Below are 26,948 nucleotides of genomic sequence, written 5' to 3'. Positions count from 1 at the left end.
TTTTCCATTTTTATAGGCTTGTAGAAGCACTTTACCTAAATTATTCTTCTGTGGCAAAGTTCCTATTATTATTTGATAAATCTGTAGACTTCCAATTTGCTTCACAAATGTGCTGCCTATTAACAATCATATCTGTTTAAGGTAGAAATAATGGTATGTAGCCGCTTCAGTGGAAACAATTTGGGAATACTGATAACAGTAAGAAGAATTAGTGTTGAGAGCAATTTCAGGATAATAGTTCATTTTGTAAGTATAAGTGCGTCCTGGAAAATAGAGAGCTTTAGAATCTGTTTCAAGGTCTATTCTAAATATTTCGCAATGGTTCTAAAACTCTATAGGGGTATACCTTTATTGACTTTTAATGCAGAAAAATTATATAAGAAAATCATGCAGATTTTCCATCTGCAAATTGAATATGCGAGAGTGAATGCGGAAAACATGGTTCAGATTTCTTTTTTCAATCATATAACATATATATGTCTAGATTCCTATTGTTGAGGAAAAATATTTCTAAAATTTAAAACTTACTTTTTTAGGTGAAAGGTCAAAACTACGCCTTGTTCTCAGGAGCAGATTTTTACTCTGGGAGCACGTAGGCTGCATCAACACCACACTAACACAGCCATTGAAGACAAAGGGGAAATTAAGCAAAGAGTTATTCAATCTATTATAATATCAAATAACTATGGTAAATCATACGTTAGCGTACATCTTAGAAGAAGCTCTAACCAGAACTCTGACTTATTCTGGAAAGGATTCATAGTTGGTAAAGACACCCAAAGCATTACCCACACCAAAAATATTAAGACAAAGAGCAGGCAGCTCTCTTGACCTGGGATCAGCAGTCAGCAGCAGCTGTTTCAAGTTTTGCTATTGCCCCCCATCTCCAAGTTTGTCACTATTTTCTCATAGCCCGCTTTGATAATAAGTGCCAGTGTGGTCATCTCAAGACTCAACCCTTCTACCCCATGCAGACCTAAGCTTTGGCTCGTATATTTGGAGCATGTTTCTTGCTGTGCCCTCTACCCTACCAAATCTCTACGCCACGGCTGCAACACCAATTCTGATTGTTGCCCAGAGTTTTTCTCACTCTGATCCTGACACACGCAGCACTGTATAAATTGCTTGTGGGGTCTGGTCTAGCTCCTGTTCCTGGACCCATCCTCCTGAATCCTAACCTCGTCTGCCACGGCCTGTGGCTTCCTGTGACCTGGTGCTGACTGTTCGCTAGACGCAGTCAAACTCTACAAGACCTAGATCGGATTAGATTGAACTTTCTTTATTGTTCCCTGCTCCAACACTTTACAATATATCAAAGCAGTCTACAGTCAAAATATAAATATATATTTTACCTGTGGCTGCAATGTTTTTTCTTGCTTCAAGGAAGCAAAGCCTCCTAACAGCTTTATTGCACTCAGCGTCTGTCTCAAAGGAACAGGCTCCCAGAGTAGCCTGGTCAGCCAATGGGGTGCGTGAAGCAGCTCCTCCCGGCACCAGGAAGCTTTTGAGGCTCTCTATCTGAGATGGAGAGAAGCCAGGTGTCTTAATGAAGAGACATATGCTTTTCAAACAAAACACTTATGAAAAACAATAGGCTCACCCCCATCACAGCCTCCAAAGACTCCAGCAAATCTCATAATATGTTTCCAGTCAACATCTACGGAGCCTTGTGCTGTTCACTTCCTCAACCCCAACTACAAGGATTGCTTGATTCCATTGTTATTTCTCATACTCCCTACAAGCTTACTGTGTTTTCCCTTGATGTGAATTAATAGGGACTTCATTTTATAGTCCCTGCTAACACCTTAGAGATCCTGATATGTTCAAGACAAATGTGATTTTAATATCATGGCATTTTCAACTTATTAATCATTAATATTAAGCTTGCAAATAATTTAATGAACATGAGATACGACTGTGTAATGTATTTCAATGATCACTCTTAAGCAATATTATTTTAGTGAGTTACCCTGGAAAGGATATTCCTAATGGTGCTTCAATGATCTAATGATATCATCTCCAAGCCACACTAATAAAAACTGGGGATATTCATCTCAGAATCTATAAACAGTCTGCACACAGTTATGAAAAACCTATACAGAGGTGTCTTCAAAATTTCAAAGCAAGAAATCTATAGCATGCCTCTTGTGTCTTTTATACATTTGACATTATCTGCTTTTCTTTCCTATCTGACTGTCTGTTTTTAATCATAGCCACAATTAGGTTCACTATCAGAACAAGACTGTGCTCTCCTGAGGACTAATGCAGACAAAGAGGCAGAATTCCACCCTCTCCATGGAGAATTCAGATGAACCCTCATGATTAGCTCTTTGGACATAAAGCAGGTCAGAGTTTTGTGCCTGCAGCCAAGTAAACTCTAAATCTCTTAAGTTAGTCATTTTCCTTCTAAAAAATTACTCCCTTAGCTTTTCACACACACACACAAAAGCTGTGTCTGATGACCAGTCCTTTCATAAGGTCTAACTCAGCCTCTGTGAGTTTATCCAGTTGAGACAACAGAACCTCACTGGGCCCTGAGGAATGACATATTCATTACCCAAATAAATTAGTGTAAGGAAAAACCTTTAGTATCTAAAGAAACTAAAATAAAATGTGAAAGGCAATTGTCAAGACATTTTGCTTAAGTATAAAATATTCATCTGCTATGCTAAACTCCCACCAGACACAAGTTACTCCCATCTCATGCTTCTCACAGGTTTCTAAAGCAAGAAATAATGTAAGATTTCCAGGTGGTATAATATTTAATACAAGCTCTAGATTGAGCCTGAGCAGCCTATCAAGTGAACATGAGCTCCCATCTTCCTACCAAGGAGCGCCCAAGGTTCAGCCAAAGGCAATTTGGCGACGTTTATTGGCAAAAAATAAACTAGATAAAAATGAGAGGCCTGCTCCCTGCTGTCAGTAATTCAGAAACGCTGATATAGCATAAAGAGAAGGAACGGCAGCCACGGAGAATTTGCTAAGCCAAGTAAATCTCAAGGTTCTTTTTAGTCACGTTGACAAGACGACATCACTAATCCCTTGCGCTGATAGCCAATCATCTATAATTTAGGAGCAAGCTGCAGCAGGTCCATGAACAAACAACCAGGCTTACCGTGGCTGAACTCAGCCACATTATTTTAGCTGCAAACTTAGGCTCACCCGATTTGGATTTTAGCAGCCGCTGATAATCAGGGTGAAGGATATAGTGAGCATTTTCTGTGCTACTGTTCCACAGGACAGTTTCTCCATCATAGCTCCCTATATGAGCCAAGACAGAGAACAGAACTTGCCTGAAAGTTAGATAGAAAATATGAGCAACAGCAATTAGAAGAAATCATTATCAAAATAACTTACACGGAATCTGGCGCTTCGTAAGTTCTCACTGTGTATTTGGAGACATGAACGAATAGTAATTACTAGTGTTTTTATTAAACTTTAGAACTTAGAAACTTCATGAAATATCTGTTCAGTAAGTGTGACAGAAATTATTGTTACATCTTTTTCATTTTATAGTAATAAAGCATTCAGAATAAAAGCTTTGTAACTAAACAGCTGGAGTCTGAGTCCCGCTTCTACCACCTACTAGCTGTGTAACCTTGGGCAAGTTAGTTAACTTTACTTGATGCCCCAAGTTCCTCACCTATAAACCTTGGTTAATAATTTTATTTTTTTCATAGGGCTGCTGTGAAGAATGAAAAGCACTTAGTGCCTAGCATATTACAAATACTGAAAAAGTGTTAATAATTTTTGTCATATTTGTTTATTATTGAGGGCAAATTAAGTCCTTCTTGGTTTCTGTTTCCTACAGTCTTCGTGTGTGTGTGTGTGTGTGTGTGTGTGTGTGTGTGTGCGCGTGTGTGTTCTTTTTTTTTAATTGAAGTATAGTTGATGTGTGTGTGTTCTTTCAGTTCCTTCTCTTTTATGTCCTTTATGGAATGCTGCTTTCTCCAATATTAAAAGTTTCCCTACACAAAGTCCTTCCCTACTTGCTCATTACAGAAAACATAGAAAAGCCCAAATAGCGAGGCTAAGTCTGACCAAGCCTGTCTCGGGAGGAGCAGTGCATGCCCAGACCACTGCTCTCAGCAGCCCAGTGAGGAAAGCTCCCTAGTGAGCAGAATGCCAACATCAAGTGGAGAGCAGAAGACAAGAGCTGAGTGGGCTGTACTGATGGTGTCTTTCTTGGGATTTGGAGAGAGAAGAGAGTAATACCTGCTGAACTCTGTAAACTGCCCGAGGATGATGGGTTTCCACGGATTACCTGTCCATGGGAGTAGACTTCCAGCAGCTACATAGCAAATTCAACGGCAGAGTTGGCCCCCCAGAAGATAATCAGGCAAGTTCTGAAAACAATGAAACTGTAAGTGGATATAGAGCAGGAAACCTTGTATTGTAACACTTCATAGATATCCAAGCTCTTTTCCTGTAATTTTTCATTCCTCTTAATTGATGACATTTCTGGTTCTATAAAAAAAAAATTAGTCTGTCAAAATACAGACTTGATAATTTCATGGTGCAATCTGTCTCTATAAATTTATTTCTTTGGCTGGAAATGATTCAGCAATTTCTGATCCTCTTTAATATATCATGTCAAAGTATGCCTGTAGATCCTTTCAAGAGCTTGGATTTATAGACGTTTCATGAGACCAGTCTTTAACCAATGTTATTTAGACTAAATTGTGCCACAGGGTTAATGTGTTCCCATTATAAAATATCTGAGTACCACGGAAGTGTGATTTGTACCCAACAGCCCTAATGCTGCTCCTCAAAAAAGGACAGTGAAAATAAAAGCTTGTATTTACTGATGAGCTTATTGTGAGCACTGGGTTAAATCCTTACACAGATTATCTTGCGCAATCTTCACTATAAACCAAGATACTGATATATTATTATTAATCAGAAAAAATTATAATTTAGAGTTTAAATAACTTTCTCCATACGAGGTAGTGGCAAGTGGTGGAACCATTATCTGAAGCCAGGTAGCCAAGCTCAGGAGCTGACGGTCATAACCATTATCACCCAGCCCTAGAAATAAGGACCAAGAGTATCTCTAAGGGCAAGGACTGCTTCTTTAAGAAATCTTTTCATTTTGCAGTTGAGAAAAGGCTTTTTCAAAGTGAGTGAGGCAAAAAAATACAATTTTCACAACTGATGGTCAAGTGAAGGTTCAAGGAACCTGTAACAAGAATTTGTGGAGGTAAAAATGCAGTGCGTACGATATCATTACGGTGTTGTACTCCTCCCTTCCATTCTTCAGGCTGGATGAAAAACTGATTGAAGTTTTTACTTAGAGTAAAACAGAGTAATAGCCCTAGTAAAAAAGGATATAGCACTTAGCTGTGGATATAAAAGTGAAATAGATATTGAGTAGCCATCATGCACTTGGATGGTGTGATTTGAGAGGTCTAAAAGATGCTGCTGCCCAAAATTTTATCCCTACTTGTCATCCATAAGGCTGAATCCCCACACTGAACTTGCTTTTGGATTCTCTCCTGAATTCTCTGGCAAATTATAAATATTTAATATCAGAAGGTTAATCTTCCTTTCATAATCATTAAACCAACCATGCATGCATCTATCAGATTAATTATCCACAACCAAGACCCTAAAACAAAATTTCTCCAACATGGAACCACCGAAAGGGTTTTGACAGTAACAATAAAAAAGGGTAGAGTCTGTGGGTCCTTTTTCATACAGCATCTTGAGGAACTATATTTGTGGCACACTTGAAAATGCCACTTCAAAGAAATGGGATGGAGGACAGATATGTTTTCAACAGAAACAGTAGTTTTGAAAAGGTCAGTATTCTGGGGCACTTCTGGTGATTTGAGGACAGACCAGAAAAGACAGAGAATGAAATGTCTTGTGCCTGGTAGGGAAGGGAGGAGCCTAAAGTTAAATTGGGGGGGCATCGAAATATGGGGCCACCGTGTTTCCTCTTGATTACAACTCTGGCTCCCAGCCTCTGGTAAGCCTCTCCCTCCTTCTAGAGCCACACACATTTCAAAGGAGCATTTGTAACCCCAGGCTTGATGTCTCCACCCACGTTCTCTCTTCACCTTTCTGAAATCTTGCTTTCTATTCCGCCCACGCTAAAGGTCTCCCAACTGCCCTGCCAGTGTAACTAACTCCTCACCCTCTGATGGATGTGAGTTTGTTCCTGGAAACTCTTCTGTTTCCAAACACCCTGCTTCTCTTCCTGCCTCCCCAACCTTTCATTCCTTGTACTCTACTTCACCTCCCTTTTCTCTATTTCTCTTGTTAATATGGACATTACTCACTGTCATTCCTCCACTCCCCTCTCACTGCTCAAAAGGGCTTGTTCAGAGATTTTGTACACCATCGTAATTTCCAATCTCACTTCTGTACAAATGGCTCTTAAATTTATCTGCATTTAGAACTTTTTCCAGTGTTGAGTCACTCCCACTTGACACCTGACAGTTCCATTATAGTTTCCATCATCAACACATCAAAAATCCAAATGTGTCATCTTCGCTCCACAGGAGGACTCCCTAAATTCCCAAAATTGGTTAATAGACCAGAATTCCACCTTCCTGCATGCCTTTCTCTTCTCTAGTCAAATAAAATACTCAGATTCTTCCTCTGTGATACGTTACATATTCATTCCTTCCTTTTTATTTTAAATAACCAATGACAGCTTCCTAGCTCAGCACTCACTAGCTCATGGTGGAAAATTTTTAATAGCCTCTTAACCCATTTCACTGTTTCTAGGCCACACATCTCTGGTACATTCTTCATCCTGCAACCAGATTAATCATTCCATTCAGGAGCTCTTAATATACATTCATTCTACAAGCATTTCTTTTCTCCTTGGAAGTCCCTGTTCATGGTGCTGCAGGGGACAGAGCCATGAATATAAAGTGATTAAAATGCAAAGTGAAATGTGCTAAGTGCCAAGGAAGTACTGACCAACTGCCATGGAAATCCAGGTGTAGAAATCACAGAAGGCTGAGTGAAGGGGTTATTTTTGAGCTGGACCATAACGGATGGGTAAGATTTGGAAGAGGAAGTCGCTCTAGGCAGAGTGGGGAAACAGCATGATCAAAAGGTAAGGCTAAGGCCCTGTTAAAAACCATTTCTTAGTTTTTTCCATTTCCTACATGACAAAATTCAAATGTCTGGGGGCCTGTTATTCAAGATCTAATAATATTTGGATCCAATCAACTTTTTTAGAGTTTTTCCCTTTATCCTTCTATCCTTGGTTTTCAAAGTAAAATGTGAATGTCCAGCTATTTGAGAGGGCTACTAGAAGCCACAGGGTAAATATGGCATGCCTTCCTAAGTGTTCATTTTACTCAAAGGGTTTTAGGGAAAATATTTTTATATTAAAAATAAAGATACATCCCACTACTGGGCATATACCCTGAGAAAACCAAAATTCAAAAAGAGTCATGTACCAAACTGTTCATTGCAGCTCTATTTACAATAGCCCGGAGATGGAAAAAATCCTAAGTGCCCATTATCAGATGAATGGATAAAGAAGATGTGGCACATATATACAATGGAATATTACTCAGCTATAAAAAGAAATGAAATTGAGCTATTTGTAATGAGGTGGATAGACCTAGAGTCTGTCATACAGAGTGAAGTAAGTCAGAAAGAGAGAGACAAATACCGTATGCTAACACATATATATGGAATTTAAGAAAAAAAAATGTCATGAAGAACCTAGGGGTAAGACAGGAATAAAGACACAGACCTACTGGAGAACAGACTTGAGGATAAGGGGAGGGGGAAGGGTGAGCTGTGACAGGGCGAGAGAGAGTCATGGACATATATACACTAACAAACGTAAGGTAGATAGCTAGTGGGAAGCAGCCGCACGGCACAGGGATATCAGCTCGGTGCTTTGTGACCGCCTGGAGGGGTGGGATAGGGAGGGTGGGAGGGAGGGAGACGCAAGAGGGAAGACATATGGGAACATATATATATGTATAACTGATTCACTTTGTTATAAAGCAGAAACTAACACACCATTGTAAAGCAATTATACTCCAATAAAGATGTTAAAAAAATTTTAAAAATAAAAAAAAATAAAGATACATGAATTCATGAAATAGAATGTAAAATTCACCTGGATTTTATAGATAGAATGCAAATTTTCAAATAACTTTCTTGCTTGTAGGAGCTGTTTTGAGCTGTTAGGAGTATTCAGAGGCTGTTTCTGAAGCACATCTCAGGTTCAAGCCAAGCAATACTCTTACTGCTCTCTAAGTATGCTTTGCATTTCTAGTTGCCTTTTTTTTTTTTTTAATTTATTTTATTTATTTTTGGCTGCGTCAGGTCTTAGTTGTGGCACGCAGGATCTTCGTTGAGGCATGGGGATCTTTCGCTGTGGCACGCCGGCTCTTCGCTGTGGTGCGCGGACTTCTCTCTAGCTGTGGTGTGTGGGTTTTCTCTAGTTGTGGTGCACAGGCTCCAGGGCACATGGGCTCTGTAGTTGTGGCATGCGGGTTCCAGAGCTTGTGGGCTCTGTAGTTTGTGGCACGGCGGGCTCTCTAGTTGAGGTGCATGAGCTCAGTAGTTGTGGCGTGCAGGCTTGGTTGACCCACAGCATGTGGGATCTTAGTTCCCTGATCAGGGATAACCCGCGTCTCCTGCATTGTAAGACGGATGCTTTACCACTGGACCACCAGGGAAGTCCCCTAGCTGCTTTGTTTTTATTCATGATGGGTTCTTCGATTCCTCCATAGATTTCCTTCCACACACAGACCCACATCTACCTGTCTACACACCCATTTGTTAAGTCTACCTTGTTCTGTAGTCTTTCTTAATAACTAGTGCTGAAAGAAATATTTCCCTCTTCTGACCTCTTACATCATTTACAGTTTACTTACAACATTTAATTAATATTATATAGTCTCTGCTCCTCTGCTAGATTGTAAGCTCTCAGAAACCAGGGATCGTGTCTTATTCTACAACCCTCAGTGGCAATCATAGTGACCTACACATATTAAGTATTCAATAAATATTTGTCAAATGAAGGAAGGAAAAATTCTCTGCTCAGATGTTACCTCCTTGGGTAAGTCTTCCCTGACCACCCAAGCTAAAGACTCTTCCTTGAGTTTCTCATTCTTCATCTATATCATTTTTCTTTATTACATTATCATTATGTGATATTGGGGTCTTTACCTATTTGTCTGTTTCTTTTCTGTCTCTCCTACCATAAGTAGGCTCTAGGAGAGCAAAGACTTTGTTTCTTCCCCTCAGCATCAGTAGTGCCTAGAACAGTACCTAGAAAATAATAGGCATTTCATAAAAACTTGCTGAATCAATATATGAATTATTTTATTTTTAAATCAACAATTTAATGTTACCTTAGTATTAATATAAGGCTTAGCAAGAAAAGATAATATAAATAAGGTAATTTGCAGTTCTGAAATTGTCATTAATCTCATAATAGCTTTATATGCATATATTTTTAATTTTCTCTCTACCTATTGGTAAGTTTGGTTGAAGAGGTTACCTTTTGGGAATGGAGAATGTGAGGGTGGGAGTGAGAGAGAAGTGATCAGTCCATATCTCTTCTATTATCTCTCAGACAAAATACAATGTCAGATGTCTTCTTTGCCAAGCTATCCATATTAACTAGGTATATTTAGGGAGTACCACCCAAAGGCACAAAATCCCTTTCATAAGATGGTATAAAGAGCCCTTCTGATATTTGACCTTGTGTGTCAAAATGGTGAGAAACTAATTAGCTGCCACCTTTCCCTTGAAACCTAACCTGAAACTTTCATTTGAAATGAGTTATCCTTAAAATACCTTCAGAATCCACACTGTATTTCTTACTTTGTACATTTCCAAGATAACTATTTTTTTTAAGTTTGTACTTTTGCCAAAAGCAAAATTGAAGTGCAGAATGAGCCCATTTTTAGGCCATTTTAGGAGTCTGAGAGATTTGTTCTTTCAGACATTGAAGGCGTTTACTAGCTCCATTCCACACCTCACATTTGAAATCCTGGGAGTACTGCTACCGAGTCTTTGTGTCTTCTTGTGATGCCAACCTTATCTCTAATTCAGAATTTAGATATGATGACCAACTCTGTGAAAGCAAAATTAGTTTACCTGTCTAGGGCAAAATTTTTTTGAATGTTTTAAAAAACAATCTCTTTTAGGACGAATGAGATAGGAAAATAACTTTTACCAAAACTTATCATGTAGAAAGTGTCATGGTGAGAACAAAGGAACACAGTCAACTATTTGTTCCCTCGGAGATTAATTGTTCATGTTTTGCTAGTCCAATGGTCATAAGAACGTATCTGTGTTCAATCCATTGCTTTTTAGGCCAGAAGGATTATCTCAAAGATAGAGAATGAGGTCAAAATAAATCAGTTCATTTTTATTCTTTTTCCTAAAATTTGCGGAGTCCAATTTTGGATACTGAAACTGTCACAAAATTAGTTTTGAGGGTTACTTGTGAATTTCAAACATACTCGCCCCCTCCTAGCCTCCAACAATATTATTCAGAATAAGTCACAACTTTGGAAATTTTCATTCTGATTTTTATCCTAATAATAGAAACTGACTGAGTCATATATAAGATTATGTATAGTTCCCTAGCAAGGCAATTATTAAGAATTTAATATCTTGTGATAGATAAGTTTTATTGTTGAGGAACTTCAAATCCCTAATCTCATTTCCCTTAAAAATACTTTTAGACATAAAATTATATCAACAGCTATTTACTGACCATTTACTTTTTAAAGGACGCTACTATCAATCATATTTTCAGAATTATTTGTAATTATATGAAAGATTCTCTTTTTATTTGTATAAGTCTAGATATTTTAGAGATAAAACCTTCATAAAGAGAGGTTTCTCCTTTAACTAAAAGAAGAGAAATAAAGTGGGGAAAACAAAGAGCTTGAGTTTATTTCTACAGAGAGTTGCAAATACAGAATCATGGAATTTTAGGGCATAAAATTAAGATAAAAATAAGATCAAATCTTAAACTATTATGATTATTTATTTGATTTCACCAGAACTATACATATTAGATGACTACTTTTAACAAATGCAAAGGTAATTGATCATCTATTCACTTAGTTTTACCAACATAAATACGGCTAGGTATTTAACCAGGTATTTTTTAACTGACCCTATGTCAATTCACAACTTTGTCTCTAAGCATATTTTGCTTAAGGTGATAAGAAACATATTTCTAGAAGTTCTGAATTTGGGGCTTCTTTTTTCTGATGGAAATATTCTCTAGATATGAAAGGTCATATTTCTAAATAACCAGCATGGGCTCTCTGATTCAGGCTTTGCTTAGGCCCATTTCACAGCGACATTTTCCATATCTTGCCTTGTATGCTTCAACTCCCCAACTAGAATGTGATGCCCTTGAAGGAAGGAATCCTGCTTCTTCACTTTCAGTCCATCATTGTTCCTAACTCCATGTTTTCCATCTAGGTGCAGTTTAAAGATATTTGTGGAAAGGAAAGGGGAAAAATCATGGTAAGCTAAAATTCTAAGGTATTGTTAAGTTGATAAATGTGTGGGTTTTTATGTGTTTCTTCAAGTGCACAAAACTGATTCATTAGCTTTGACATGACCAACCTACTCATTCATATTATTTATTTAAAAGTATATAATTGATCTCCCAAGATTTAATGACTCCGTCTGTAACTCAGGAATGGTGGAAAGAGCATGGACCTTGGCATAGAATTCTAACTCGGCTGCCTGCTAGCCTTGGCCAGGCTACCCAACCTCTTCAAGCCTTGCCTCCCTCTTTGTGAAAGAGAATTGGTAATACTTAGCTTTCTGGCTTACTGTAATGAGAGAATAGATTTGAATAGCTAGTCTGCTTTCCTCTAATTCAGAGTGTAATTACTGGGTAATCAATCTCTCTAATCCTCAGATTCCCTGTCTATTCAATAAACATTAATTAAGCCATTCAACAAATATCATTGAGCATCTAATGAGCCCCAGAAACTATATATATATAGCATATGTATATATATATATATGCTTATTAAATGCTCAGTATATATATTCTTAGGTTAGATAAAGTACAGGAAACTAAATAACACAAAGACAAAAGGGGGCATATTTCCACCCTGGGCGTAAAGAGAAAGGTTCTGATGGAGAAGATATATGAATGAGACTTGAAATAGGAATAAACATTAGCCACATGAAGAATATTGGAGAGAGTTCTAGGTAAGGGGAGAGAATAAAAGCATGGGGTTGAGAAACAGTACGGTTTGTATGGAAAGAGTCTGAGAGCAGGTTGTTATTTAAGTTTGGAATGTACACAAGAATGGGTGAGTATGAAGCTCAGAAAAGTCCAGGCCAGAGGGCGTTTCGTGGGTTTTCTTGTAGACACTTTAAAAAGCTTTAAACAGGGACGTGACATAGACAGATCGCATTGTAGAAAGAAATCACTGTAGAATTCATTAAAATGAGCAAGTCTACTTAAGAGGTAAAAGGGAAGCATTACTAGAGGAAAGGACAAATAAGAAGGCTGTGACATTCATGTATGTAGAAATGATGCTCTGAATTATACAGTTTAGTAGTAATAGGAACAGATTTGAAAAAATATTCAGAATATAAAACAGATAAGGCTTAGAGACTACTTGGTTGTGAAGTTGAGTGAGAAGGGAAAACCAAGGTGGATGAACAGGGTGTCTAGCAATTAACTGAAGCTCCGAATCTAAGAGAAGAAGCAGATTTGGGGAAAGGGAATGAATAATACACTCCGTTTAGAATATGTAGAATTGGGGATTGCAGTCAGACGCATCCAGGAAGCAAACGGATAAGTGAGCTTGGAGAGAGAAGAGCTGAAGATAGAGATTTGAGATATCTATAAAATATTGCCTACCTTCCGAGAGGAAGCTAAGGATTAAGTTAGATAGTGTATGTAAAGTGGGTAATGCTACAAAGCACTATGAATAAAATAAATTGGATGGCATATTTATGCACCTAACTCAATAAATGTAATTTCTATTCCATCTTGGGCAGAATTATCAGATCAATTTCTTTATTTAAATAGAGCCTAAAGTTACAGTATAACTTAACAGCCTCCTCTGGGTTTTAAAGAAAGCTTAATAAGCGGACGGTCAATCTTCCAGTTATTTCTTCTCAAATCACTAAACTATTATGGAGTTGGCGTAATGGACCATCCTCCCCAAGCCAGAACCAAAAAACCGACCTGTTCTCTTGCCTCTTTTGCTAAATGCCTCTTGGTTAAAAAAAGACCCTGCGAAGATCCTGCAAAATCCATCCTAACGTAAGACCTTCTACTTAGGAAATATAATTTTTAAATTCATCAACATGAAAGTAAAACGATATAATTGAGAATGCATTCATTCAACTTTCAATTCCAACCACAGGGATCCAAGTCCTGACAACCTTGTGGAAGATGGAAAAGATGGAGGAAAATGAGAGGAGTGGTAAGTTTTCCTCCACTCATTTCAATCCTCCCAAAAACTCCTCCCCAAGATTATAGAAAGTGACCACCCACCATGTTGGGGAAGCTAGTAAAGTAGTCTTGTTCAGGCTTCAGAGGTGGCACTAGGCCTCTCTCTGACCAGACAATGACGCTAAAGCTGGCTGCATGCCAAACTGCTGAGCTACACCCAGGCCAGCAGGGGTGGCACCAGCACACATTGTAAACCATTAGATAAGACAGGGAGTAGGTCATGGGACTTCTTGCACCTTGAGGGTCTGGCCAGCCCCCGGGGCTCAAGGACATTCTCAGACTTAAGAGTTAAGACCAAGGCATTTATGACAACAACCAGAGCTGCAAACTTCCACGTAGGCTGATCGTTATCAGCCTGTGGCCTGGTGCCAAAAGCTGGGCTCCTTTGAGTGGCAAACTGAAGTCTCAGCAATGGAGTGGACGCACCGCCTGGGACCTTCCCAAATGGGACTCCGGATAGCTGTTCAAGGGACTTCCCAGCGTTGCTTGGGTCTGGATGTAGCTGCTTCCCCAATTCGATGATGTGTAAACCTGTCTTTACCATTCTTTCTTAGTTAGTTATACTATCCTTTTCTTAATTAGTATACTGTAATCTTTGTTAATTCAATAAACTCTCTCTAAATTCTTGTTTGAGTGTAGAGCGGTTATTTTGCCAGCGAATCCTACTAACCTTGAAACCGAAAGTAAGGCTTTCAGCAAAACACACCAATACCGATCAAATCATTGGGTGTTCTTTTAAGCCACTTTTGAATGACTCTATATATCTAATCTTTAAAAATGTCCCCCTGTAACCAATTAAAAAAACTCACATTTGATGCTATTTCTAGCCATGGATGTATAAAAAATATAACTAAGAAAATGGTGTGTCTCCATAGTTTTGACTAACATTAAGTTTTAAAGTTCTTTTTTGTTAAGTTCAAAATTTAAAGTGGCTCAGCTGTATATTACACATGTACCCTGCCATGATATTAGAGAACTTCACTTATTCATTGCCATAGGCTAATTATAGAGATCATTAGGCCGTAGTCCGCTGGAGTGGTTATGAGTCATTGACGGATCATGATTGCTCCCAGGGATGTGAAGAAGCTGTGTCTTTCAAAGGTGGGGATGATTAAATTAGTTCTTAATAGCACATAGAATATACACCCTATTAAGAACTATAATGAATGAACTATACTTTCTTTACTTATAGTCAAACCACCCCTGAAAACTAAGCTGTGTGTGTGGGTCACTATATTTTCTAGTCTGTGTTTACATTTACATTAGGCAAAAGCCTTCCCTATGACTGATAAAAATCCCCTAATAAATACTGCTGGTTTTCTAGGTATAAAATCTGATTTAGTCCTACTTCAAACCATTAAGATCATATTTCTATAGTGAATAATCTTGTGCAAATTACCTATTAGAGCAATATTTTGTGAACTGTCGAATTTATGGACAATATATTTTCAAAACACATCACACTTTAATTTTCCTAGTGCTTATACAATGCCATAGAAAAGGCCATTTATGATCCCTTAGTTCTCTCAGGAAAAGAGGAAAGAAAAGTAATTTTCCTTATAATGAATGGAAAAATTGCTCCTTGAGAACAGTAAGTGGGCTGTGAAAGGCCCTTCTCTGCACTGATATGAAGGAGGTGCTAACATAGATTTCAGCAGGCTGTTCCCCTCTTGTGCTGTCATTTAAACTAAGTAACAAGAGAAGAAGGAATGAGTTCCTTTTACAGTTGAAGGAATGCAATTTATACATTAAGAATTTATTGACTATAAAATTTGGGAAACTTTTGGATTTAATCCCCAGGAAGTGGTATTATGTTTCTATCTGGAATGGTTAAAGAAGAAGATTCCCAAAGCCAGGAGAAAGCAACGAAACACTTCTCAAAGCCACTCAAACTACGTGATCATAGAATATTTTATTCACAAGCATTCAGTCAATTCCAAATAGAATTTCACTCACCTAGGTCACCAGCGAGTTAAAGACGCAGAATCAGTCAGGATTTCTATGTTCTTTTTTCCTTTAGATTTTGATTTAAATGAAACTTTCTCCTTTTACCTTCCTACAGTTTTGCATGAAGCACATCATACCTGTCCCAGCCTGTAACCAGGATTTTCTTCTTAAGAACCAGGATGTGTGAAATAGCCACAGCTCCCTCTTGCCCAACATTTAGTGTGTGGTGACGATAGCCATTGAGGTCCCAGACCTTCAAGAGAAATAGTAAAATCAGCTTTGAGACAAGAAAAGAGAACGTCTTCTTCAATGAGTACATTAACAGAGTGTAATAGGATTATTTTACACGGTTTTGTTTACATCCTGGACTGGGGTTGATTGACTTGAGATACATAATAATTAAAGAAAATCCTCTCACCATTTGAATTTAGCTATTATATCTATTACTCAGTTTGTAACCTTATCAGTCTATTCTAATATTGTTGATTCAAAGGCTATAAATAAGTGTATATTTTTTAGGGGGAGACAATACAAAATCATGAAAAGCCACATTTTGGAGTCTGTCAAAATCCTGGTTCTTTCTCAAAGTCTTTCTAAATTTTAGTTTCCTCATTTATGACACAGGACCTTTACTCTTCAGCCATGCTTGGAATTTTAAACATCTAATACAGAGCCTGAAATACTGTCATCATGTCCTAGGTTTCCTATCTTCTGCCAATAAAACCTCCTGTTGACAGTGCGTGCCAGACCCGAGCCCACAGAAGCACAAGCAATTCCAGTTCACCTCCTCGGGCAGTGGGTGAGGACGTAGACCTGATGGGTATACTTTAAGAGAGAAGGTCATTAGGTCACCGGCAGTTAAAACTAAGCCCTGCTATGAAACATTATTGGTTCATCATCAAAGAGCAAGTTGGCACCTTCTATCAAGATTAAAACACATATACGCTTTGCCTCAAAAATTCAACTTCTAGAAAATCATCACACAGAGACACTCATAGGTATGAAATGACATATTTTGAAGGATATTCTGGATGCTTTGTTTACAAAAGCTAAAGATTTAAATCAACTTAATTGCTCACTAACACGAGACTGAACATCAGAACATGGAATATCTACAGTAGCATATAATGTAACTATTAAGAAGGATGAGTCACCTCCAAGTGTCCAAGCTTTGCCCAGAGTCGACCAGCTATGGAAACTTAAAGCAAGTTGCTTTATCTCCTTGGGCTTCAGTTTCCTCCTCTGGTATAATAATAGTACCAACCATGTAGAGGTGTGTGTGCGTAAAGTGCTTAGCACAGTGCCTGGCTCATAGTAACCATGCGATAAAATTTAACTAACATCATTATTGCTGTTGTTTGCATTCATATGAATCAATGTCCAATACAGGAAAATGCAGAGCAGCATGGACAGTGGACTCTGCCACTGAGAAAAAAATGGTGCTCATGGTCTAGAAAGATGTTCAAGAAACTAGTACCACTGGTAGCCACAAGGGAGGAGCTGGGAACAGGGGTAAGAAAGAGACTTTCTCTTCACTGTATATCCCTTTTATGTTTAAAATCTTATTGTGTGCATACATTATTCAAAACAATTAATTTAAAAACAGACACTTCAAAACCGTGATAAATAGGGCAATACTTTTAAATCTTTGATTGCATAGGTACTGGGTTTTAGATTCTAAATTATAAATGAGATTGGAAAATATCATTCATTCTTGTTTCTTCATAGAATATGGCCAGCGCAGCTCAACCTTGATTTATGCATCCGACATACCTACACTGAAATTGTCAAAGTTCAGAATTCTGTTGTGCTATTGTGATAAAGATAAATGTACCTTCAAAAGCTGCGACTGTAATACTAAATTCACATTAACTTCTAACATGTCAAGGCTTGAGCTGAGACACTGAGGGGTATACATGCTCTTCACCCACATCACTTTTTTCTCCTCTAAATATGGCTCTTACCAAGTCCAGATAAAATAATACCCACAAAAAAGTATTGTAAAGACCTGACTGTCTCCAGATCCTATCAAGCTGTGACCCTTAGCTGGGACCATTTTTGCAACCATCTACAAGTCTGCCCTACGCTAGACTCTATGACCAGTTATTCCCAAGATAGGGATAAAAATAATCTAATCCATTCCCTTCATTTTTCACTTCAGCCTTGTATCCAAGGACTGGTAAGTGGGATTCTCACTTGTTCCTTTTGCCTAAGCCACTGTCTAATACTCCAGTTCCAGTTATTCTTGTTTTATTCTACCTTGACTTATTAGGATTGGGATTATCCCATTACCTTCCCACATTTTACCAGTTCTCCCATGAACTAGATTACTTTACTTAAACACATTCTCCCAGTCCATACCTCATGCCATTACCCTTCCCAGAGGCCACGTTCTGCTGATTTCTAGAGAGTCTCACTGCAACATGCTTCACACTGACCTTTGCAGCCTGGAATCTCCCGGAATACTTGCCCCCAACTTCCATAATGTTCTACCTACATATCTAGGTAGCTTTCCACTACCCTCCCATGCAGCCTACCTGAATGCATCTCACAACCTAACACAGAAGGTACATCTAATTAACAGCCTTCTGACCCCAGTTAGGACAGAAATTTGAGAACCATTCAAAGCTTATTCAAGAAACTGCCTTCTGTTGCCTCAGACTGTCACAAGTCATCTCTCATCCAACACTGTCATCTCTCTTGAAGCTGAGAAGAACAGAGAAGATTCACTGGTAAGCATGATTTCAGATTGTAAGTATCTAGTTTTGCCTGAAATTTTGATCACCTTTGCAAAGTAAAATACCACTTTCCTCCCAGAAGAAATTAATAATAGTTACAAAATTTAAAAACTGAGAGGATGAAATAGTGTTAGTTTAGGATGGATAATAAATAAAATTATGATTGTTCTTCCTACTTTCCTTCTTTACTGTCTTATTACCTTCACATAAAAATGCAGATTACAAAATGGGTAACTTCTAAATATTCATTTTCCAAAAAATTTGCATCTATGCAATTTTTAAAGTTTACTTACTTGCCCTGATTTCTCATTTTATATACCAAAAAAAAAAAAAAAAAAAAAAAAAAACAGCAAGAAAAATGAAAACTAGAGACATTAGCTGAAGCACATGAAAATTATTCAGGCTTCTTATTCCCCAGAGTGGTCCTCTATGACTTTCTGAAATAAGTAAGCCAAGTTGTGCTTTGATTCTAAATAATTTATTCAGAAAAAACATTTATTCATTTTTCCTCAGAGGTTTATTTTCCTAACAGCTTTGTTATTAGATGGTTTGGGTTATTTAGCTCTTCTTATCTTCTCATCTCTCTTCTTGAAAGGCCAAAAATACCAACACAAATATAGCCAAAGCTGTGTCTCCTCACACAATATTTTAGCCCCCTCATATCTGGATAGAAAAGCGTCACTGTGTTCGCACCTTTACAGTCCCATCTGTGCTGCCAGTCAAAAGCCGTGTCTCATTTGCATCGAGGGCCATTGTGCTGATTTCTGCGTTGCCATGGCAACCAGTAAACTGTTTGATTTTCTGCCCAGTGTCTATCATCCAGAAGGAAACCGTCGACCCCGCATCAGAACTGATTACCTACAAGAAAATAACACTGTAGAGAAATTAAATATAGTTCCAGAATCCACCATTTTTATTTAAATAAAATATCCAGCCTGTGCATTTCCACCAGTGAGATTCCCCCAACAGTGACATTTCGTAATGTATTTGCTTTCTTTTTATTAAGCTGATAACATTTCAATTTCTAGGCCAGAACTGAGGTAATGAAGTCATGATTCTCTTTATCAGAGAAGATAGGAATCTTCTTTCCTTACCCAGCTTAGTGTCTAGAGGCCATCCTGAAATCGAATCCTACTGAAATAAACTTATAAATCTTTCACATTTAGATGAGAAACTTGATTTTATCAGTCATGATGTTCCGACACTATTTACTATATGAAAAGAAACCTTTTATTATATATTAGCTTCCATTTAGCATTCGGAAAATAAAGCACTACCAGCCATTATGGGGAAAAGTTCATTTCAGCAAGTTGCTAGAGTTACTGCTTCTAATGCCATTAGTCCCTTTTTTTCCTCAAGGTACTGTGTATGTTTTTACAACTAACACAATTTTTGATGGGTCACTAAAAACAAAGAACACAGGAAGATTAAATATAAATCTGCATATACACTCCAAGAGGAAGGCAACCAAACAAATGCAAGAAGGGATAGGATTATATATAATAGTTCCGTAGTAAGAAATTTAATAGTGTCAAGTAGACTGCTAATTTCAGCTCTAGGTATTTAGGCATCCTTTAAGAGATTTATAGGTTAAAACTACCTTGCCCATATGACTTTCGGACCCAAAGGCATGAAAGAAAAAACAAAAAAAACACTGAACATAAAAATGTGTAGATAGAAAGTTGCCTGAAGCAATATCTAGATTTTAAGAAAATTTAAAGTGCATCTTTACCCACTTAGGTATTGATTACCAATGTATAAATATAAATGTATTAAGAATATGTTAAAATGTCACATTTTCATAATTAAATGGGTTAAAGTTTATCAAATGTATGTTCGGAAGGCCTGGATAACTGGCTGTCATACACGTATTCACTCATTCATTCACTCATTCATTCACTTTACAGGCGTTCACTGAACGTCCACTGGGTGCCAGCTCCATGGGGGCAGTGGGGCTTCACTGATGCATCCCTGCTCTCAAGGGGTCTATAGTCTAGGCTTGTACACTAGAATCACTTTAAAAATCACAGTTGTATACCAGACCAGAGACTCAGACTTGATTGGATCAGGCAGTGGAATTTTTAAAGAGCTCTGCAGGTTATTTAAGTATGCAACCGGGTCAGGTACTACTGGGCTAGAGGGAGAAACAGACAAGAAGTAAATCAATGCCCAATAATCCTACAAGTTTAGAGGTATCACTCCTGGGTGATCTGGGGGCACAGAGAGTAAAACCACAAATCCATTCATTGGAGTGGGGAATGGGGATAAAATGTGAGGAGGATCAATCAGGGGTTGAAGATAGGAACATGTATGTATTGAGTGCCAAGCCCTTTACACCCACTACCGCATTTGATCTTGAAAGAAACTCTGTAAAATTATGTTATCACCCTCTCTCTACCAGTGATGAACTTGAGATTCTAATCAGTTAAGTACCATTCCCAAGCTTATATAACGAGGTTTGAATCCTGGGCCTTCTATGACAGACACATCATAAGGCCTTCCTCTATTTCAGCATCCTACCCCAGATAATTAAGAGTGATGAGAAGACAGAACTTGGAGGCTATTCCAAGCATGAGAAACAGTAAGAAGTGTAATGGAGCCAGAGTACAGACGATGAGATAAATGGTGGAATATCAGGTGAAGAAGCAAACTGACGACAGATATTTGAAATCCCTAATGAGCAATGCCAGAGAATAATGGGTAGTGTGTATTGTTTTTTTTTTTTTAAACTGGGAAAGGGTTCATGGCTTTCATTGGTTATCAGTGGCATGTATGACTCAAAATAAAATTAGGAACAATCTCTTTGTTCTTAATAAGGAGGAGAGAGATACTGTATTTTTGTTGGTTGGTTTGTGAAGGTACCTCTGGCAGCAGTGTGGAAAACAAACAGGTTGTGAGAAGACCATTTAGAGGCTGATGTATCTGTCCAAGTGGAGATGCTCACCTGAGACAGTAGTCCCAGAGGTAAAAAAGAAGAGGAGGGATTGAATGAAAGGGTCACCGTTTAGCAATCTTTATGCCTCAGCAAAGAACTGATCGTGAGTGTGGGAGCTCTCACAGACCTTTCTTCCCCTGATATTACAACTCTTAATCAGACAATTTCTTAAATGATGTAAAACTATGTCTATGCTACACATTTTCTCTCTGTGAAATCAAAAGTAGCTTCAAAGTTTAATTACCGTTATTAAGCTACAGTGCAATTTCTAGAACAAAAGACCTGGATCTTCATAATAATGTGACCTAACACTTTAATTATCATTCCATGTAACTGTGTTTCTGTTTGTTTTGGTTTGTGCAATATGTATGGCGGTTAAGCACTGGCTCAAGCCAGCATGCCTGAGTTTAAATGTCAGTGTCTGACCTTGGATTCATTACTCAATCTCTCTAAGCTTCAGTTTCCTCACCTATAAACCAGAGAGAACCATTGTCACTACCTTAAACCATTTTTAAGAGGTTGAAGTAAGCTAATATTTGTAAATCATTTAGCACAGTTCATGGCATACAATAAATGTCATAAAAGTTAGCTAGTGTTACTATTCTATTTAAGCTTAATCATCTGACCTTTTATTTGGACTCATATCCCTTTTCATATCCGAATCAATTTAAGAAAAACATTTAATGTCTTGTTTTCTTCCAACCATGAGAGTGAATGTAGACAGCTACATTTCAGAAACCAGCTTTTAAGATGTACGTTGAAATTTAAAATTATATCACACTTGGAATTTTCTCACATAACTGTTTAAGGATTTGGATTGTATTCATTAAAGATAAAGCCATGAAAACATAATATTCCAAGCATGAGTAAAAATTTTGATAGTCATCTTTGAAGAAAAGGTTAGGGGATTTTATGATTTCAATTCAAAAAGCGTTTATTGAGCATCTATTATATGCTAGGCATTTCAGTACTAAAAGATGGGTATTCCCTGATAGAAACAAAAAAGGCAAAATAAAGTAAACAATGTTCAAAGAGAGACTTGCTTACTTGTTTAAGACTGGCATCACGCACATTACAAAGCATTTCATCATCCACTCACCACTTTTATCTAATGTAGACATTCGACCAAGAATTAGTAACCTTTGCTTTTTACTATTTTGCACTCTCCCTCCTCTGCCTTACCTGGCTAAACCCCAACATACTGTTCATCACTTTTCAGCACTTTACTCATTTCACAATTTCTCATGAAATCGGAATCAATAATGACAACAGTGTACAGCCAGTCAGATTTCATTTTATGGCAAGCTACCTTAAGGCGCAGTCTTCAGGAAGACAACGTGTTGAAATGCAAGGACCGACTATGTCACAAACACACACCTGGTATTAACCAGAATCTGCTCAAACTATGACAATATCAGAATACAAGAATAACAAGGCAGGTGAAAAGATGTTCAAAGTCAAGTGAGAGAGGAGGGCGTTTCCCATCACTTGGCAGATGAAGCGGTTTGACTACAGGACCGTGAGGACCGTGTTTTTAGCAAGCTGTTTTCATCTGCAATAAACTCCAGGAATAAGTATTGGCATCATATTTATATGCCACATTTTGATGATACCAAGTCCCTTTAGGTTTTCAGTTTCCTCTTGGCTGCTTCTTATCAGATGAGACCTTAACCTTTGAGGACAGGGCCTTGGTGTCTGCAGAGCAGAAGCGGCACTTTCCTAATAACTACACTTCAGCGCAAACGGACCCTGTGAGCAAATCGTTCTGATGGAGGTGCGCTCCACCTTATGTATCTGAGTTAATAACTGTTTAGGAACATATGGGTCTTTTTTGTCTCTCTCATCTGAAGCTGTCACAGCCAATCAGACAATTCTAAGATATGTGAGGCTCTATCCATGTCCCCTAATTGTCTTTTTGCTATTCCAACAACAATAAGCACTTCTGTTCTCTTTTATATGCATCTCAAATTCTAGGTCTAAGCAAGAAAAGCCAAAAATTGCAGCAGCAAATATTGCTGGCTACCAAGGGATCAGGACATTTGACTTAATTGCTGTTTATAATTTTATTTTTTTAAGTCAGTGCTGTTTGTGGTCCCGTAATATAAAGCAGGTTGTCTCCTTTATTTCTATTTCGCATCGAAACTCTAGAAGTTACTTACCAGTAAGTAGTGAAGTGAGGAGAATGATAATATCTCAGAGTACTGGTACAGACAAAGAATTCAAATATTTTAAGGCAGCCATTCTCTATTTATAAATCTTATTTGTCAGAATATCACTTCTTTGTAGATTAATTTGTAATTGGATCTTTCAGACTCATTCCTTTAGTTTGTCAAACCCCTACCGTATGCAAGGCACAGGATCTAGGCATTGGGGATCCAACAGTAAAATATTCCTGCCCTTATATTTAGTGAGGGAAGAGGGGAGAGATGCAACTAAATGAGAAAAAAAGCATGCGCGCACACACACACACAAATACACACACACACGATGTTTAGCGGTGATAAGCGTTATAGAGAAAAATATAACCAAGAAGGAGGTAGAGATCACTGAGAGTGGGTGAAAAGCTGGGGGCTCTGGGAAGGTTTCCCTGAGGAATTATTTGAAGAAAGACACAGAGGTCAGGGAGGGAGCCATGCAGATACCTGGGTGAAGAGAGTCCCAGGAAAAGGAAACAGCAACACAAAAGCCCTGAGACACAGTGTCCTTGGTATGTTCAAGGACTAGAAAGGAGGCCAGCAAGGCTTAGGCAGTATGAGTAACGGGAAGGACCACGGGCTGTGACCGCCTGTGGTCATTATACAGGTGCTCAGAACACTCCCCCAATCAGTAGGCACCCACAGGGATTAGGGTATGAAGTCAGAAAAGTATCACTTCCCTTTTTTGGGGTAATTTTATTTAGCTTTTACTCCCACTTTGTTCTATGTATCTTTATACACAATATTCTTTGTCTTTCACAGAAAATCTACACAGGAGGTATTATAATTCTTATTTTACAGATAAGAAAACATTGCTTAGAGAAATTCAATTACTTGCTCAATGGAAAGCATTAGGAACTCTGACTCTAAAACTTCACCATGTCCCTCCTTCTAAAAAACTGCTAAGAAAAACTACTTCAAAAAATAGTTGAGACTGCATTGGACTTGCAGGTCCTGGCGCTGCAAGCTTGGAAGTTGTCACTCCATCCTAACAGTGAGTAAAAACCCGGAAAAACCGAAAGATCAACAACTCCTCTTAGATCAGTAAGAGAAGTGAGGTCACAGGGCAGATCACTGCCCTCCAAACTGGAGAGACCAACAGGCAGATGGAGAAAATCACAACCTACCAGAGCAGAAACTCATGAACTGAAAGCTCCCCAGGAAACAGAGCCAAGAGAGGAAAACCTGAACTGTAACTTACGAATCACTGGAGGCTCAAAGTGGATAAGTCTGAGAGTTAAAAATTCTGGGAGCTGGTGATAGGGGAGCCTCCACAAGTTTATGAGTTTTATTTTGAGGTTATGGACCAGGTTCTCCCTATAAATATTAGAGAAAAATCCCCTCATGCTCTGGCAGGGTCAGAGGGAAGGGAACAGCTTCAAAATACGTCAGACAGCTCTGTTCTTCTTAACAAGGTCTGCCCTCGGGAGAAAATGTATAACAGAGCCTAACTTGCTGGGGTTTCATCAGAGCCTAACTGATATGGGAAAAGAAAAGACAAAATTCTAGCTAGTTCTAGCCTTCTTGTTTCACCGAAGGGTGGAAGACAACTGAGAAGCATAGGTGAAGTGCACAGTCCAGAGGCACAGGCTCACTAAAAGACTGCGACCTAATCACAGAACTACAGAATACTCCCACCCCCACCACCTGGCCACCACATCTCGAGAGGCCTGTTTACGTCAGTCCCTTTGGCCCAGCACAACATGTCCGACTATCAAGAAAATTTACAAAACATACTAAAAGGCAAAATAACATAGTCTGAAGAAATAGAGCAAGCATCAGACTCAGACATGGCAGAGATGTTAGAATGATCGGATCTGGAATTCAAGACAACTAATGTTAATAAGCTAAGGGGTCTAATGGGTAAAATAGACAGCTTGTAAGAACAGGTGGGCTGGGTAACATAAGCAGAGAAATGGAAATCCTTAAGAAGAATCAAGAAGAAATGCTAGAGCTAGATCAAAAATATTGTAACAGAAATGAAGCATGCCTTTGATGGGCTTACTAGTAGCCTGGATATGTCTGGGGAAAGCATCTCTGAGCTTGAGGATAAATCAGAAACCTCAGAAACTGAAAAGCAATGCGCGCAGAGACTGAAAAAAAAATACAGTATCCAAGAACTGTGGGAAAATTAAAGAAGGTGTAACATTCACATAATGAGAATACCAGAAGGAGAAGAAAGAAAGGAAGAGAAGAAATACTTCAAACAATAATGACTGAGAACTTCCCCTAATTAGTGTTGGACATCAAACCACAGATTCAGGAAGCTCACATAACACCAGGAAGGATACATGTAAAAAAACTACACCTAGGTGTATCATATTCAAACTACAGAAAATCAAGGATAAGGAAAAGATCTTGAAAGAAGCCAGTGGAAAAAGATACCTACCTTACCTACAAAGGAACAAAGATAAGAATTACACCTGACTTCTCAGAAAACATGCAAGCAAGAAGGGATTGGAGTGAAATTAAAGTGCTGACAGCAAAAAGTCACCAACCCAGAATTGTGTATCCTGCAAAAACAACTAAAAATAAAGGAGAAATAAAGACATTCTCAGACAAAGAAAAATTGAGGGAATTTGTTGCCAGTAGACCTGACTTCAGAATAGACGTTCTTCAGAGAAAAGAAAATTAATATAGGTCAGAAAATTGGATCTACAAAAAGAAAGGAAGAATATTGAATAGGAATAAGTGAAGATTAAAAAAACTTTTGTTTTAACCTTAATTGACTTAATAGGTAACAGTTTGCTCAAACCAATAATGGCAACAATGTATTAAATTATATATTTAATATGTATTATATATATACATAATGTATAATTATGTATATAATTAAATTATGTACTTAAGGGAAATGAATGACAGCAATGATACAAGGGACAAGAGGGAGGAATTAGATTATTTTATTAGTATAAGGTACTAACACTACCTGTGAAACAATATAGTGTTATTTGAAAGTAGACTTGGATTAGTTATAAATGTATATTGAAAACTCCAGGGCAATCTAAAGAAAGTTTTAAAAATATATATATATGACTGATAATGCTAAGAAAGGAAAGGAAACAGAAACATTTAAAATACTCAATTAACACCATAAGAGGCAAAAAAAAATGTAAAGGACAAAAATAGGAGCAAAGAATAAGGGCAACCAACAGAAAACAGTAACAAATATGGTAGATATTAATCCAACTCTATCAATATTAATCCAACTATATCAATAATCACTTAAAATGTCAAAGGTCAAAATGTACAAATCAAGTCAAATTGTCAGAGCAGATAAAAAATAAGACCAACTATATATATGTAGTCTAAAAAAAAACCCACTTGTGGGTCTCTTGTAGACAGTATATATATAGGTCTTCTTTTTGTATCCATTCAGCGAGCCTGTGTCTTATGGTTGGAGCATTTAATCCGTTCACATTTAAGGTAATTATCGATATGTATGTTCCTATTACCATTTTCTAGTTTTGGGTTTGTTTTTGTAGGTCCTTTTCTTCTCTTGTGTTTCCCACTTAGAGAAATTCCTTTGGCATTTGTTGTACAGCTGGTTTGATGGTGCTGAATTCTCTTAGCTTTTGCTTGTTTATAAAGCTTTTGATTTCTCCATTGAATGTGAATGAGATCCTTGCCGGGTAGAGTATCGTTTGTTGTAGTTTCTTCCCTTTCATCATTTTAAATATATAGTG

The 26,948-nt window shown here is 37.9% G+C and overlaps 1 protein-coding gene across 1 annotated transcript in view; it reads right to left on the bottom strand.

Annotated features, from left to right (window-relative positions):
* Positions 1–26,948, bottom strand: part of WDR49 (WD repeat domain 49) — a gene marked incomplete at its 3' end in the record, with an annotated part of 134,538 nt that overhangs the window by 34,642 nt on the left and 72,948 nt on the right. Inside the window, 7 exon segments of the mRNA XM_082839275.1 lie at positions 1,353–1,467; positions 1,469–1,518; positions 3,163–3,261; positions 5,180–5,289; positions 5,291–5,314; positions 15,532–15,647; positions 18,826–18,982. Of these exon segments, the coding sequence (XP_082695401.1) occupies positions 1,353–1,467; positions 1,469–1,518; positions 3,163–3,261; positions 5,180–5,289; positions 5,291–5,314; positions 15,532–15,647; positions 18,826–18,982 (671 nt within the window).

This window comes from Leucopleurus acutus (genome assembly GCF_964270905.1).
Source record: "Leucopleurus acutus genome assembly, chromosome: 5".
Taxonomy (NCBI): domain Eukaryota; kingdom Metazoa; phylum Chordata; class Mammalia; order Artiodactyla; family Delphinidae; genus Leucopleurus; species Leucopleurus acutus.
This window is presented reverse-complemented; position numbering and strand designations above follow the sequence as displayed.